General features: G+C 33.9%; 4 protein-coding genes and 1 long non-coding RNA gene across 9 annotated transcripts; 2 read left to right on the top strand and 3 right to left on the bottom strand.

Annotated features, from left to right (window-relative positions):
- Positions 1–577: 577 nt before the first annotated feature.
- LOC105204088 lies at positions 578–2,186 on the bottom strand. Its single transcript, XM_011173131.2, has 2 exons — positions 1,748–2,186; positions 578–1,078 (listed from the first exon to the last, which is right to left on the bottom strand). The coding sequence occupies exons 1-2, from the start codon at positions 1,875–1,877 to the stop codon at positions 831–833; spliced, it is 378 nt and encodes a 125-aa protein (XP_011171433.1). The 5' UTR covers positions 1,878–2,186; the 3' UTR covers positions 578–830.
- A 264-nt stretch (positions 2,187–2,450) lies between these two features.
- LOC105204086 lies at positions 2,451–6,117 on the top strand. Of its 2 annotated transcripts, XR_005575050.1 has the most exons (4): positions 2,451–4,543; positions 4,963–5,151; positions 5,447–5,802; positions 5,911–6,117. It is a non-coding gene; the product is annotated as an uncharacterized LOC105204086 (long non-coding RNA). The 2 variants fall into 2 exon arrangements; XR_851196.3 differs by having other exon boundaries at positions 2,452–4,543; positions 5,447–6,117.
- On the bottom strand, positions 5,444–9,251 carry LOC105204087 (probable small nuclear ribonucleoprotein Sm D1). Its single transcript, XM_011173130.3, has 4 exons — positions 9,110–9,251; positions 8,832–8,908; positions 7,041–7,238; positions 5,444–6,578 (listed from the first exon to the last, which is right to left on the bottom strand). The coding sequence occupies exons 1-4, from the start codon at positions 9,121–9,123 to the stop codon at positions 6,496–6,498; spliced, it is 372 nt and encodes a 123-aa protein (XP_011171432.1). The 5' UTR covers positions 9,124–9,251; the 3' UTR covers positions 5,444–6,495.
- Positions 9,252–9,984: 733 nt separating this feature from the next.
- LOC105204084 (probable malonyl-CoA-acyl carrier protein transacylase, mitochondrial) lies at positions 9,985–11,953 on the bottom strand. Of its 2 annotated transcripts, XM_026134859.2 has the most exons (3): positions 11,512–11,953; positions 10,760–11,436; positions 9,985–10,483 (listed from the first exon to the last, which is right to left on the bottom strand). In XM_026134859.2, exons 1-3 carry the CDS (start codon positions 11,590–11,592, stop codon positions 10,042–10,044), a joined length of 1,200 nt encoding a protein of 399 aa, XP_025990644.1. In that variant the 5' UTR covers positions 11,593–11,953; the 3' UTR covers positions 9,985–10,041. The 2 variants fall into 2 exon arrangements, with proteins under 2 accessions (XP_025990644.1, XP_011171431.1); XM_011173129.3 differs by having other exon boundaries at positions 10,760–11,952.
- Positions 10,015–17,040, top strand: LOC105204083 (flightin). 3 transcript variants are annotated; one of them, XM_039450791.1, is made up of 4 exons: positions 10,015–10,211; positions 13,810–14,185; positions 15,843–16,084; positions 16,365–17,040. In XM_039450791.1, exons 3-4 carry the CDS (start codon positions 15,882–15,884, stop codon positions 16,606–16,608), a joined length of 447 nt encoding a protein of 148 aa, XP_039306725.1. In that variant the 5' UTR covers positions 10,015–10,211; positions 13,810–14,185; positions 15,843–15,881; the 3' UTR covers positions 16,609–17,040. The 3 variants fall into 3 exon arrangements, with proteins under 3 accessions (XP_039306725.1, XP_039306726.1, XP_011171429.1); XM_039450792.1 differs by lacking the exon at positions 13,810–14,185 and having other exon boundaries at positions 10,130–10,211; XM_011173127.3 differs by lacking the exons at positions 10,015–10,211; positions 13,810–14,185 and adding an exon at positions 15,128–15,753.
- The last annotated feature ends 55 nt before the right edge of the window (positions 17,041–17,095 follow it).

The raw sequence follows: 17,095 nt of genomic DNA, 5'->3' as shown, positions 1-17,095 counted from the left end.
AACGCGTTTTAGTTTTATACACTTTCATTCAATCCTTCGTTCTCTAGATTATAAAACATAAAAATATATAAAATTTTTAAGGGAAAGATTAGCAATAGCTTTCCTTTTTTCTTCGTACATCTAATACTAAAATAAATAACTGTAAAATAAAATAATATATTATTAACATATTATTTTATTTTACCATTATTAAATAAGATTAATTATCAGTTACACATTAAGTAACTGACATAATAGTATTTTATACGCGTGTAAAAATTCTTCTGAGGATACTTTATTACTATAATAATATATTAAATTACAATCGAAATTGTTTACTGCAACGAAATTTGATCTGCAAAAATGAAGCTATTTTTACAGTCAATCGGAAATTTAATGAAATTTCAATGTAAAGAATTCAACTCGGGAATTGGACCGAGTTTGTCGTAAAATAAGATTTTATTGTAATAGCTTTTGTCGTCGATACATTTCTCGGTGAAGTAAATACGATAATACACAACATATAACCAGACAAAATACATGTTCGTATATTAAAAAAAAAAAGCGATTAATGATTCTCGCAAAGTCTCCGGATCTCTCCAAGCATGCAGTTTATTTCTATACGCGCACACAATAGTATTATACAATTAAAACTTAAGCGTCCATATGAGAAGAGGAAAGAAAAAAGGGTAAAATCACAAGAACGAAATGTCAAATATTCTACACGAGCGGATTGTTCGTTTCTTCTGGGAATTCACAATTACGGGGGTCCCGAGTGGTCCAAAGTGGTAGCAAGAACTCCGGAAACGGATCAGAGTAGAAGTCGCTGAAACTGCGAAGTGGCGAATCTATTAGCTCGACATTCTCGTCGACGGTGTTCCCGAGCGGAGCAGCGACCCAAGAGGCTTTGACGAAGCCCCGCGCATCTTCTCCACCGCCGACGGACCTACGGGCTCGCCCATCTCCTCGAGGGCCCGCAGCACCTTGGTTACCACTTCTGGCGGCGAGGTCCTCCTCGAACCCGGCGCGTCCGGTCGATGCTGGAGGTCGTCTTGGCGCGGTTGCCTTGGCAGCCCGAACGTTTGCGGCTGAAAATGCACTGCGAGGACGTTGAACCGTCCATTTAAGCACTTCATGCCTCGTCGTAAAGCTACCCCGAGTCTGCAATATCGATCGTTTCCACCCCGGTTTACGCCGCCAAGAACCGAGAGCGAGCCAAGACAATAAAGTCTACGATGATCTTTTATTTGTTGCCAAGATTAATCGCCCGCGATTTCTTGTTCGCTACTACGATACCCGGCATTTTGTGAACTGCGTGACATATCTTTGGTTTATTTATCTCTTGAGATGCATCACGTGATTGCTACAAGTACCTATTTTTTTAAGTCTCTCTGACTGCGATTTTGCATATTGTATAAATATTTCAGCGTGTAATCAAATTAATACAATTGATCAATCGGATAGTTCGTTAACTTCAATTACTTTGAAATTATTATAATAAAAAAAATTTCAGTTTGATAAACAGTCAAATAAATTTTTCTAATATTTTTTTCCAAATTATATACAATTAGAAGGAAATTTGTGTAAACATTCGCGTTAAGATCATTTGTGTCAAAAATCATTTGTGTCAAAAATGAAACGATCACTTTGCATTCTACCTATTTTTATCACGCGATAAAATATAGCTCTTCTAGTTGATTAACGTAATCTTAAAAAAAAAAAAAAAGAATTTTTCGCAACATTGCGGAGGTAATTATCGTTACATTACTAGGAACATCCAGGACGTCGTAATCCGAAATGTCATCCAAGTCATCCGCATCAAAATTACTGCGGCCGCATCTAATGACAAACTGTACGCAGTCGATGATCAGCCTTTTTGATGCCCTCCACATAATCATGCGCGAACATTTTGGGATGGATTCGTCGCGAGTAACGACGTGCGAATTACATTGTCACGAGTCTTCGTAGTTTCATGTCACGTAAATGTTGACAGAAGTGGTTGAACGATTACACGAGTGTACATTGAAGTTCGTGGGTATAACAAAAGCGGACGGGCCATTTCAACCAACTCTGATTAATTTTGTAATCGGAATCAACAATGTGACCAACAGCAAGACTTGAATAGCTTTTGGTAATACTGCTGATCGTTGTTAACTTATGATTTTTTCATAATATTCGTATCTTTGTGTGATATACATCTATGTAAAATACATTGTACGTATTTGCAATGTATTTCACATAGAGACACGAATATCATGAAGAAATTATAAGTTAAGAACGATCAGCAGTATTGCCAAAAGCCATTCAAGTCTTGCTGTTGGTCACACTGTTGATTGCGATTAAAATTAATCGAAGATGGTCGACGTGACCGACACAGTGTATTAAAAAAATCAGATCCAATCATGTGTTTTATTAATTGATATATATTTTTAGATTGTTGTATCATAGAGCATCAAAAGTAATTTTTTAGAAGCAATAGCTTGGAATATTGGGGAGCAAAGGGCTAGTGAGCGCCTCAGAGGTTGTGCATCTTGCCGAGAGATGCATAACGTAAAAACTCTGAAAGGCACGTGTGGCATGCACGACGCATAAAGCACTTTCCTAGCAAGTCCTACTTCTACCTCCCCGTGGTGCTCCCTGGGTAACGCTAACAGAAGAGGGCAAAGGGCGAGTTGCCGGCGCCCTAAAACTGGCACTCCTCGGCTAAGGTATGGAAACCCTTACAGAAGAGTCCCCGCTCCTCCAGGTTGGGGGTTATGCGAGAGGCTGACATGGTCTGACACTTTGTCTCATGTAATATCAATGATAATTCAAAATTAATCTGTATTAAGTTTTTTTTCCAAGTATAGATTGTGTATAAACCTTACGATATAAAAAGCATTATTTTATTTAGCATTGATTTTGGAGAAATGAGTCATAAGTTGTATGTAAATACTTGATTAAAATTTTATATTTATTTTTGAGCAGATAACTTTTGAATAAGAATATTTCTTAAGTTTATTCAATTTTATTCATTTATCATAACTAATGTTTAAAAAAAATGATGTAATTTTTTGCAAAAATGGATAGTCTGTACTGATTGAGTAAAGTGTACATCAAATCTGATACCACCTTGGAGCTCCCTATTAACTTATACTACAGTGTCTTTCAGTCTTTTTGCTGGCAGTGATTGTTTATGGAATGTTTTTGATCACAATTTGTTGCATTTGAGATCTAACGTGTGCTGATCAATTAGCTACATCCCTTATATAGCGGGTTTAGCTAATTCCTAATTCTAGACGCTGTTTATATACAAGTGTCATGCACAGTCTTTATTCTCTATGAAGGAGCTTGGGCCAGATGACAAGAGCTGCACACTTGGGGATAAACATCGAATGCTTCCAAGAAATCATTTTATCTGTAAGAGGTCCGGGTACAAACGTCTATCAGATAAAACGATCCACATTAAAGTACTCGGTGTTGTTCGCAGCAACGGCAGGAAAACAAGGATGGTTTAAGACGAGAACATCTTCCTCACCAGTAGCAGACTATCCGATCCTGGCCCCCAGGATCCGAAAGCCTAGTCCGTGCTTCTTTCTTATATATGAACCATACCGAAAGCAAGCGCTTTCGAGAAACGGAGAAACGTTTGTATCATTAATTTAATTTCTCTAAAATCAATAAAATTAAATTTAATAACAAACTTCAATTATAACATTAAAACTATGCAATTTGTAAAATTTTTCACAAAATTACAATGTAATATAATTTCTTTTAGCTTAAATAAAGCTTTTAATTTGAATAATCATTAAGGTGATAACCATCTCTTGGCCAATAACCAAACTAAAAGTGCGCGACACGTGCTGTGTGCATGTAAGAACCTAATCTCTCCTCGCAGTCTGTTCCGAGTGTTGACGCGTGTCCCAAGTGAGACGCAAAATAAAAACAAAAAATCTGTTCCGAGCATATATTTAAAATTCCTATATAAAAGAGATGATGCTAACATGAGAGTACAGACGACATCGTACTTGACAACGAACAACTAAAGCCACTTTGACGTATTATTTGTTGTACACCTGTTCAGCGGTGAAATTTGTTACTTAGCTTATAAAAGTGTTTAAAAAAGGGAAACGAAATAATGCGATTTTGTTGTTTGTGTAAAAGAAAAAGCACACAGGATAATAAGATTATTTTACTTAAGTAAGTTTACTGACAAATGATATGTATTAACAGTATTTTTGCCTCACTGATAGATGCTGGGAACATTCGTAATCTCTGCTCATTTTCAAGTCAGAGTATCATTTTATATCAATTTATATAATGTTCTGTAATTAGAAGACTCAATGATGATTGTGAATAAATTCCCAATGGAGAAAGATAGTTAAATACTATTAATTCATCTGTAATATATAAAGTTTGTATGTTACTGTTTGTGTGCGAATTGTGCAATGTCAATTTGCATTATGACACTTATTGAATATGTGCAAGCTCTATCTGATAATCCGTACGATGCTGGTCTATTTAATCTCAGAGCTGGAGCTGCCCTGTTGAAGAAAGATGGTTGGATTGGAACTATGTTATTCGGGTACATACATGCTAAACCTCACACCTGCTTCGTACAACAAACTTCCCTTGATAATTATTTTTCTCAGAATTTTTAAGAATTTCTGTACAACCTTATAAACTTTTTCAAATTCTTTGTGTGAACTGAAACACTTCATATTCTAACAGTTCTTTTCTCAAAATTTTTTATATATGTTAATTATGAAATAAGATTTTTTGTTCTATAAATTTGTAATAAAATGTTATAAAATCTAAAAAAATTATTTTTTTTTTAATTATGGGAAATTTCAGAATATTTTAGAATTTACATGTATGAATAATTGTAAGAAAAAATGTAGACTGAATATTTTAAAAAAATATTCTAATTTGTATAAAAATTATGAAGGAAATTTTCATCAGTCACTTGCTTATTTATAATTTAACATGTTATTTCTTTATTAGGTGATACTATATGATCATTTTGGAGGCATCATGCAGTGATAAAAGTTATCAGTGGCTGCTGCAATGGATCATGCAAAATGGCATGTGAAAGACGTAACATCTTTCTTTGGAGACTAGTTTCGAGCAGAGGGAGTTTTACTAGTCACGTAAAAACCAAGTGTGACTTTATTCCCATAGGAACTTTTTCAGGTCAGGATACTGCCAGATTTTTCAAACATTTGGATCAATGTTGTACTAAAAATTTCAAAATTATATTTAGATTATTTACGTATAGTTTACATTATATTAACAAATCTTTTTAATATAGACCATACAAGAAATGTAAATTATATTTACTGACAATATAGAACTAAGATTGCAAATATATTTGACTTTAGCATTAAAGTAATAAAATATAATATTGAAAATAAAAAATAGAATATAATTTTCATTATTTCTGATAAAATTTTAATCTTCTCATAGATATTTCTCTTAATTTCTACAGATATAAGGAAAACTAGATAATGAAAGAACTAGAGAGCAACAGACTTTAGATCTGCACATAAACGTACCATGGGAAACCGTGCAGTTGACGGCGTTCTGCAAAGCATATACCACAATATTCTCAAAGAAAATTGAGTTCGTACAAATATTTGCAGAATTGCATTACGTAATATTGGAAAATCAGCAACAATACTCTTAATTCGTATAACCAGACAAATGGCTCTGAGAGAACACGACAGCAAGACTATGTGTTGCGACGGGAAGCGAGTGGCGGCAGTTCGGACACGCCAGAAAGAGCAGACTGCTGTAACGATTGTCGGGAATTTATTAATAACCCATTGTGTTATAGCGAAAGAGGTATCAACTTACAGCTTTACAATTTTATGTTTCTATTATTATAGAATAGGTTTAATAACTGAACAGACAGAATAATGACTGCTTTTATCAATGCTTTTTTTTATTCAGAAAATCTTCATTATATTTAAATTATAAAGAAATTTTTATCATTGCTCTAATTACGTGATATTACAATGATATTGCGTGAAGAAATAAGTATTATTATAAGTACTAAAGTGATTCTATTAACTCCTTTTGAAAAAAATTGTAATTAGTACTGTGAAAAACAAATTAATAGATTTGAACAATAAAAAAAATATAATAGAAAAATTTAAATTGCTCTCTCTTTCCTTCTTTTTAAATAAAGCACGTTGCAATGAAAATCTATATAAATAATTATACAGCAAGTACATACATATATGATTATAATGCTTGGAATAAATTTTACAAATCTTTCTGCAATTCTTTGATTAAATAAAATCGAATATAAGATTAAAATATTGGAATGCCTATATCAATGTATGTTACAATTAAATAAAAATAGATGTTTATGTTATCTTTGTACCACGTTGAAACTTTTAGTATCGGGACTACATTCAGAGAACAGATTTGTAGATAAGTTCTTATAAAATTATCTGAATAATGATCGTTTTCACATAGAAAAGTTTGTATGTTGAAAGTATGGAAAAAATATGAAGAATATGTTGAATATCACTATCGCCTGCCCCTTCCTCTACCTCGGCCACCCCTGCCACCTCTTCCACCCCTGGCGCCACGTCCTCTGCCGCGAGCAGCACCTACAAACAAATGATTTATAACTAAAGAAAATTGTTATTAATTAGTAAAAAAAGATAATATAAAAAGAAAGTATTTTTGGTCAGCTGATCTTAAAAAAATAATCTGATTAATATTTATTGAATTAATCCTTTCAGTGCCAAATATCTTTAATAAATGCAATGAGCGAGTGCAGAATATTGCTTATGGCTTCAATATTAATAATTTTATTATTATTATTAAAAGTAGATGTGGAATAAAGTGTGTTGTTTCATGTGAAAACTACTTGTATTGCTTGGGTCTCAGATTCATTTCACATAATTTATGTTTAAGATTTTCAAATTATTTGAATGGATTGCATGTTTTTTGAACATTTCTTTGTATTAAAAGCAAATATTTAAACATTTATAAATTGTGATCGTGGCGTAAGATTTACATTCATAGCAATGAAAGGATTATTAATATATATTATATATGCTATATACCTCTCGCAGCTTCCTTCTTCTTAGCCTTAGCCTTTGGTGTATCATCTATTAGCAACGTTTCCAGAGGAAGGGAATCAGGCAATATGTAATATCTGATGTTGTTGCCCCGTAAACTGAGAGTTTCTAACTGTATGGGCTCGCGATTCTTTATTGTCATTTTCACCGTTTTCAGATGTGTGTTCATTGCAACGTCAACGCCTAAAAAAAAAATTTATAATTAATTCTGTAGCTTATATTATATATTCTTGCTTTATTAATCCTTTGTAGCCTATTTGGGCATTATCTTTTATTCTGTAAACTACTTGCTCAATGAAACTTAGACTATAGAATCATTTGATAATAATATTGTTTTATAAGAATCTACAGTCAAAAATAAAAATTTTTTAATAGTGGCAAACAGAATTTAATAAAATAATTTAATTATTATAAAACAAGACTTTAGATCATTTTTAACATTAAATAACATCAAATTTTTAATTTTATTTTATTTGAAGCTCGTACTAGCCGAGTAGGATGGATAGATTCTTAGAAAAGAAAATAATTGGAGACACTAGAACTTTGAGTAAAAAAACTAAAAAAAAAATTAGTAATTAGTAAATCGAAATAAGGGCATTATAATATCAAACGTTTTAATGCTAAATATTAAAAAAATAATAATAAATTCTACATCATTATTTTATTATTTTGTCCAATTTTTTTTTATAAAAGAAACATTTTTTCTTGGTTTTTTTTTACTTCAAAGTCAGAAACAACTGTGTTTTTCATTAACCAAAAAATGCTCAAAAATTCATTTATGATATATAAATTTATTTCACTGAAATAACTTTATTTAAATACGACAAAATAAAATTTTATTCCTAGCAAGTAAACTAATTAATAAAAATTATATTTGACTGAAATAAGATATATTTCACAGAAATGTAAATTAGCAAACAAATGTTATTTGTGACATTTTCTTTGATAATTTATTGGTTGTAAAGAAATTAATTATAATTGATAAAATAAACATTTCTCTGAAATGTATCTCATTTTTCTTTATTGATTTATTTGCTAAGAATAAAATTTTGTTCTGTCGTATTTAAATACTTATTTCAATAAAATAAATTTATATTCTACAAATAAATTTTTTAAGTATTTTTTTCTCAATATATACAAGCATATCAACCTCCAAACTCTAACCCAATAATAAAAGATTTTTTTTCATCAAAGGTCAATAAGTTGTTTTTTATCAAAGGTTGATAAGTTGTTTACAATGAACAAGACACAATGAGTTGTTAATCATAAAGTAAATCATTTGATTCGATTAAAAGAGAGAACAGTGATTTTTCAGAAAAACTTTAATTATTTTTAGATTGTATAGATTCATTTTTACAATGTGAGATGCAACAATAACAACAATAGAAGGATAATTACACATGTGAGCTTTGTGCTTCGCCTAGCTTCAAAGCATTTGATTGATAAAGTAATCAGGTAATCAGTAGTCATTAGTCAGAAGTTGGCTGTTGGTCAATTATATCAACTCACTGATTCCAACTTACTGATTACATTTCTGATTCGCTTTCGACTCACCGATTGTAGCTCAAAACTATTGACTACAGACTCATTGTAAACTCACTATTAGATTTCTGAGGCCAAAATAAGATCCCAAAACCAAGAAAACAAAATTGAAAATTAAGAATTTTTAATTATAAAATAATTGGCCATCCCAATTGTATGATTAATTTTAAACAGCCACACAAATCTTAATTTTTAATCTGACGTCAACAATAATAAAACATCGCTTTGACGTACCTGTAATTGTGCCTGTGACTTGAGTACCATTTTTTAATTCTATCGTCACAGTCTCGTGACTGAGTTTCATCAAAAATCTGCAAAAGCAATAAAACGTTAATCCTTCGAGGAATATAAATGTTTTGCGCGCAAAACGCTCTTAAAGTATAGGTTAGGTTGCACGCACGAATCACGCGTTTACAGTTTCCGCGGAAAGTATGCAGATAACACATTATTAGTGTAAAAAATTCAACTTGCTTGCAACGTCTCCTAGATAATTTTTCGTGTATCTTACGTACCTTACTAGCTTCATAATGCGGCTAGATTAATTATTTTAGACGTACGATTCACCGATACCGGCAGATACCGCGCATTACCATGCGTCATGAATTATGAGAGAAAACAGGGTGTCCAACTTCCAACTTCTTCCAAACACTTTGGGTATAGTTGGTATGAATCACAACAAACCTCAATGTCAGCCAATCAGACGTAAATATATAAGATATGTCATCAAAGCGTTTGCGCATCTATTCAAGCAAGTTATTTTAAAATAATATTTTACGTTAAATATTGATTGCACCAATGCAAAAAATAATTACTATAAGTCATATATAAACTGTTTAATAATCGCTGTTTTAAAATTTGTTACAACAAAATTAAAGTAATAAAGTTAATCAACAAGTATACTTTCTTCTGGTATTATTAAACAATATAAGAAACTAGATGACACTCTCTACAGTGCACCTTTACATTAACTTAAAAATTATCAACATTCAAACAATATTGTGATAAAGTTTATAGTTAACGAGCATGTATAAAATAACGTAAAATTTATATTTCAATAAATAGAAATATGCTTTTCATATCTAATATAATTTTGATCCTCTTTATTTCCGCATGTCATAATTGGAGTAATAAAGTTAATCAACAAGTATGGCCTAGTTTACACCGAGCACTTGATACACGTACTAATTAGTAATTTTCTATTAAATTATCTTAATTTCGACTAATGAATTTAAAGAATAATATACTAAGCTGGTACAATATGAATCGAGATAATTAAATATATGTATCATATATACACACATTGTCGAAAGCAAGATAATTTAATAGAAAATTACGAGTTAGTACGCATATTAAGTGCTCGGTGTAAACTAGGCCTATATGTACAAAATAATGTCAAGTATCTTTTCAGATTTTCTTTTGATATTGTTAAAAAATACAAAAGAGACTACACGACTATACAGTGCTCGTGTGCCTTTGCATTAATTAACTTTAAGATCATCGACATTCTTCCTCTGGATCCTACATCGAAGGTGCGCGGGAAGGCTGTTCCCGGAGATCTGTTGTACAGCAGCTGCATGCTCTGCTCCCATCTCACGGGTGAGACGATTTGCTTCGGTAAGTACTTCCTAATTAACGCCGTGTTGCCGTACTCATGTCCCTTGTAATTGGAATAGACCCGACATCTAAATTCGTTGAATTCTAATGTGTGGAGCATCTTGCCGAAGGACTTAAGTGCTGGTTCCATCAATTTCGTGTGGAACGCACCCGACACTGGCAACCTGGTCAACTTTGAAAGTCCGTATTTATTCGCATTCTTCTCTATGTACTCGAGAGCCTCATTATTTCCAGCCAGGATCTTTGATTGAGTATACAAATATATTGCCACCCTGAAACAATTCTTTTCATAATATCTAACGAAATACCACATCTGTATTAAGCATTTATAAATTAAAGTCAAATTTGTAAGAATACAATTTGATTACATATATGCAAAAAAATACATAGAAAAAAAATATTAATTTGACTAAATCTTTCAATTTAATTAAATTTCTCTACTTCAAATATTTATGTATTCAAGTTAAATAAGATGAAAACTTGATAAACAACTTTCTTTTTGTGTGTATAGAAAAGTATAATTTATGAATGCATAAAAGGATCCTTACTGACAAACTGGCACCTCCACACCACAATCTTGTGCCCACTTCTGAGCGTCCTTGCACGCCTCCGATAACCTAGCCTGTGGAGTGCAGTGGACCGATAGCATTCCCTGAGGAAACTTGTCAGAGGCGTACTGCATTGCAGCGCCTCTCACAGAAACCAGTCTGATGCCATCCTCGAAGGTTAGAGCGCCTGAGAAGATCAGGGCAGTCAGTTCCCCTACGCTATAGCCTGCAGTTGCTTTACACGTTTCAAATACCCTGGGCCTTTCCTCTCGGAGTTGCTCCAGCGCAGCCAGTGAACTCACCACTGTGGCTGGCTGATTGTAGCGGGTCTCGTCCAGCTTCTCCTGAGGGCCATTCAGGCAGAGTTTCAGTAGGTTGTAGTTTAGAATCTCATTGGCTATCTCGAACAATTCTCTCGCCTGTGGAAAACGCAAGTACTTTTGCACCATGCCAACTTTAATGGTACCCTGTCCTGGAAAGAGCACAATGCAAGTGCCTAGAGGATCGATTTTCGGCTTGGCAGGCTCAGCCTCGACGGAGGTCGGGGCGTCAGCCGGGTAAGGATTCGTCATCCAGCTCGTGTCCTTGGCATCGCTGTAAGTGGCAGCCTCCTTCAGGAGGCGAGAAACGTTCTCCTCGCCCGAAGGAATCTCAACGTTGCCCGCGGCAGGTTCGTTCTGCAACTCATTCGCGGTATTCGACGTACCGCTACTCTCATCTCTCGCGGCAGTGGAATCAGAGAATTTGTTTACCTGTCTCGAGGATAACAAACGAGCCAAGCAGAACGTCGTTTTACCGGACAGAGCTCGCCGGAGCATCGTCGTTGATAGCATTGCGATTAACGGCGCCGATTCAAAATATTTAATTCGTGATGCACTCCATTCGCGGCTGTCAGTTTATATTTATCGCTAACTTTAACGTCGGGTCGCAATCACGTGCGTCGCATGCTCGTTTTACAACACGGCGTTGGGAAGACTCCAAAGATAACCTCTTTACACTCGCGTGTAAAACACTGGGCCTCCAACGTTAAAGTATCTAGATTATTCTAGATATTCGCGCAGCACCATAATTCGAAAAAAAAAACTGCTGGAAATGTTATTTCGGACGTATAAAAATCTTGAACGTTTTTTCTTTGAGACTTGTGTCTTTTATCAAATACATTTATGTTCACTTCTATCAATGTAAATTAATTTTGATCGCAGTACACATGATGCAAAACTATCTTTCACTCTTAATATTTTTGTTAATATTTTTCACTATTTATTTTTTTAAATACTAAAAAAATGACGCAGAATGAATTAAACTGAGATCAAAATTAATCTATATTGATGAACATGGTCATTAGAACGTCTTTTTAACACCTGTGTAGGCTTCATGACAGTATTAATATTAAATTAATACAATATTTATTTAATTTTTATTATATTAATTAAATTCTGCAGTATTTATAACAAAACATCACCACAAATAAATTTTTGGGCTTGTGCTGGCCTATAATATTTATAATTTTCTTTATTATATTATATTAAAATGTAATTAGTAATATTATTTAGATTCTGTAATATTTATATTTAATAAAACATAAATATTTAGAATTGAAAAAGCGACGTGTGCTGTGCGACAAAAGCATTTAAATTAGAATCTCTCAGGAACGTTCATCTAAATACGATCATAATTATAAGAGAAATGATACAATAATAAGAAATGTTAAAAGATAGCGAAGCTATAGATTACGCAACAGTTTCTCGAGCTGCGAAAAATCGTCAGAGTTATCCAAGGAACATGTTAGAGCAAGAGGTGTGAATCTAGGTGGCTACGTTAAAACCGCGTCTCCCGAGAGCTTCGAAAAATATCAAAAGGTATCAGGAATACATGTTGAGCGAAGAGGTCGTTCGATACGATACCACGTGACTCCAACCGCGCCAATTAATCAACGCCCACGCGAAAAGAGGGGCAATGGCTCGATGCTCTTATTGGTCGAGGGCGTGACTACTAATGCGGCCTGAGGTGGGAGCGGCTGCCAATGAGCGCGCAGCTACGAGCCAACCCCCTCCACTAGGCCACGCCACCGCGCGCGCCACCCGGCGATTCTTAGTTGACTTCTTTGCTCAACATGTTCCTCGGATAACTTCAACGATTTTTCGACGATCTCGCAAGACGCGGCTAACCATGTTACCTCTTGATAGCTCTTGTGGTATTATGCTATTCGGATAACTTTGACGATATTTCGAAGCTGCCGGAGACACAAAGTCGACTGACAATAGGAATACCATTCGATCAATGGTATTAATATTTTACTATTGGATTTAACGTCAGTAGGAACATTATTTAATCAATGGTGTAATATTACTTTGCCATTATAACGAGTTTTCGACTCGTTATTTACTAACAAAACTGCCACAATATCAGTCTCACGTTATTAACGAAGAAAACAGATTTCTTTTCAAGTAATATTATTAACATAAATTTGACAAACAGACAAATAATATTCGCTTATTTTAACAAACAAAGCTATTTTGTACATTTCACATTATAGCTTTTTTTATTTTATTTAATTTCAAATTGAATCGCATGTGTGATCTATAGCACATTTTGTCATAAATATACATCTCAAGCTCATACGTGTCTAATTGTTCCATTTTGTTACAATCCGCGTGATTTATAGTAAGTAAACCAGGGTAGCGTGTCAATGTTGTTGCCGAATAATTATACTGTATCATTCCATACGCATAGATCTTTAATTGGGCCACAGTAATTTGTCTATAAATAGCCACAATCGATCAGTAAATTCTAAACAATAAACTCTGCTTGCTTACGTTCAAGGTTTCATGACGTGACATGAAATCTGCAAACGAACGAGAGCGATGAAATTTAACTGTATGACGGATAATCAATCAGTTCAGGATGCAATTAGGATGCGTTTCATATTAGTTTTATTTTGACGGGGATTTTATGATATTAATTTTATTTCGGCACGAACTGTTATGATATTAATTTTAAATCTCCTCAGAAACTCGATTTCGATGATCACCGGCGTCCTTATTTCTCAGTTAAAGGTGTCATCTTCGCTTTTCAATGTCAACAAACGTGTTCATGAAGTGGCGCGAGGACAAGCGTCGTAGCGCGCAGCTAATTGCGGGATAATTATCGACGCACGTGCGTGTGCGTACACACACACACACAAAAGAGAAAGACAGAAATTGTTGCAACGCTAATGATTGTCTCCGATTGCGTGCCAAATCGTCCCCTCCTCACCATGGCAGGGGCGCGCACCTTCAAAGGGACGAGCGGGGTGTGGAAGATGTTGCTAAAATAAAAGCGAAACAAGACAAGATGCACGGGGAGTGGAGGCGAGGCGAGATCAAGCGGCGTGCAGAAGGGCCGAACATTTTTTCGCAGTACGCGCGAGTGCGAAATCAAGAGCAGGTTGGTACCTCATCGTGCCCTCGGAGGATTCCCAGCTGCATCACGCACCGGCGGGGAAGAGATGCAGTGAACGACTGTTTTCGCAGTGAAATCGTTTCTCGCCGTTTGTGCTTTTATATGAGAGCGTCTGTGCGATGAAATTGGATACATCTGCAGATTTTGATACCTATCGTTTTGGGCATGATATATATCTTTCATCTTTGCGCCAGACATGTTTCTTCGTTTATAATCTCTTATAAGTACAACTGATAGAAGAAGAGAAATTATTCGCAAAGTAGAAAACGTTTCGTACTTGTGCTAAAAACGGTTCTTGTTAAGACTTTTGATGTTGAATTTTTAATGTCTCCCTCTCCCCAAGTGTTAATTTAACATAATGTGATTATGTTGAAATATTAATAAAGGAAATGAAACCCTGAGACGAGCAATAATCAAAGATACGTTAGTTAGAAATTCATAATTTTATTCTTAGTAATTGCACGGAAAGAATAAACGTTTTGCTAAAATACAAATCTGAAAATAATTATACTGGACTATTTAAAAAATTGTTTAGAATGTTTAACTTGGTGGATAAAATTTCAAAACTGTTTATGGCAAAATTATCATACTTGGTTGTCCTACATAACTATTTTGATGGCCCAACATAAAATTATTTTCTGATCTGTATCTAACTAAATTTTTTTATACTGCAGTAAAATTGTTTTTTTTTGTGTGTGGAACAGTTTTGATTTATAGAATCTTTATCAGCTCAAATATAATTTTGATTATGTTGTTTAAATATTTTGTGTTAAATATTCAACTTTTCTTAATCAAAATAATCAAATTTATAGGTAAATAGACAAATAATATAAAAATAATATCATTTTAAAACGTTAACTCCAATATAAATAAATGAAATGTATGTGTCAACACGTTAATTTTACTGAAAAATATGCTTCACCACAATTTCTAATTATAACAAAGTGTTACATTTTTGGTGTTAATTTTGTACATAATATTTGTGTTACTTTCTAACACATTCATCTTGTGTCAAATTAAGATAAAAATTAGAGAAAAACGTTTCGGAACATGCGATATTATATGTTAAATTTAATACAAATTTTCCAACTGTATACTCTCATCAAGATGCTGTAAAAACAATACGTTTTTTTATTGCTTATCAAATCGTAATTATTTTACATTTTTGATGCTTATTAATGTTTATTAATAACAAACAATTAAATGATAATGAATATGATTGGAAGGGTATTTATGTATGAATCCAGTTGTTAGCCAAGACGTTTGAACGTTATAGCTTGGAGAGTATGGCATTCGATTTCGCCACAAATATCAGTTGATACCTCAGCCAACGTTTGTTGTCTTACGATGGTCCATTTCATCACATGGTGGATATGCTCAATCGGCTAAATAAATCCGATCGAGAATTAAAATTAATTTGAACGCGATAAGCAATGGAAACCAAAAAAAAAGATTTACGAAAAGTGATAGGTTTTAAAGACATGAAGAACAAACCGATATTACCAAGAAATAAACTAACAAAGGAATAATGTCTAATTGTTTATCAAGTCAATGTAATTGTGATAATCTAAAGATGACAGAATCATTTTTTTATTTACTTATATTTAATATTTGCACGCTTCCAACACGTAATTATTTACAGATAATTCCTATAACGAAGTGAATATATAACGAGACTACGATGTGGGATGATGAACCAGCGCCGTGGGACGCGGAGGAGCCCGCTCCGGCAGCGGCCGACGGTGCAGCGGAAGGTGCTCCTGCCGAGGGAGCTCCTGCCACCGAGAAACCGGTCCTGAAATTGTTAAAGCTCGAGCCACCTCATTACAATCATCACTGGGTCCGACCACTGTTCCTCAATTACGCGTATCTTTACGATTACAGGTAAACTTTTTAATTACGTGATTAACGCAACTAAAATAAGCATGCATATCGGTAACAGGGTGGCTTAAGTCGAGCTTGGTTTAAACGATACTTTTTTATGTTTTAAATATTACGAGCGACGAGAAGAATATCTCAATTGCTTCTATATAATTATAATTGTAAAATTACAGTATAAAAGACTGGGCACATGCAGTAACACGATCGAAGATTTGTAATTGAAATTACAACTGAAATTGTCTGTCGATACTTGGATCTCAGTATAATCTTTTTTATCCGACAGGAAGAACTATTACAACGACGTGATCGATTATCTTGATTCGAGGCAGAAGGGTATATACCGCGAACCGCCTAGAGCTCAGGAATGGGCAGAAAGGGCTATGAGGACCTACGATGAGAAGAATGTAGACAAAAGCTTCAAACGATCGGCCGACATGAAGTACATCACTAACATGAGACTCACGTCCAGACATTACAGCTATCATACTCGTGCCTACTACAGTCTGAAGTACCAGAAGATCCTCTGAATTGGTAAATTATCACTAAAAGTTAAAGGCTGTTAAAAGACAACCGTCAAAGACAAATGAAATTTCACATATGTATCCTCTCACGTGTACACAGTCTCTCACGTGTAGAATTTTTATCAATATTATTATGTAATATTTATTTATCAATCTATATGTCTTTCTAATTTAATCAACTTTATTGTATCGTTTTTTTTTTGCAATTCGATAATTTTTATTAGACATTTTGTATAAGCTAGTGAGATAAATAGCAATGCAATTTAAATCTAACTGACGATACTAATAAAATTGGTAACGAGTGGCGTTCAACGTTTGCCTATTGCAGCTAAAGTAACATTGCATACTTGTACATTTATTTGACACATGTACCGTTAGGAATTGACGTTGTAAAATATATCTTTATTTGTAAATATCAGAAACTTTTCGAATCGATCACATGTTGTATTATATTATACACACGTATATTTTCTTTTAAAGCAATGAATATAAT

Source organism: Solenopsis invicta, chromosome 6 (genome assembly GCF_016802725.1).
Source record: "Solenopsis invicta isolate M01_SB chromosome 6, UNIL_Sinv_3.0, whole genome shotgun sequence".
NCBI lineage: Eukaryota > Metazoa > Arthropoda > Insecta > Hymenoptera > Formicidae > Solenopsis > Solenopsis invicta.
Note: the sequence above shows the minus strand (reverse complement) of the source record. Positions and strands in the feature narration are given on the sequence as shown.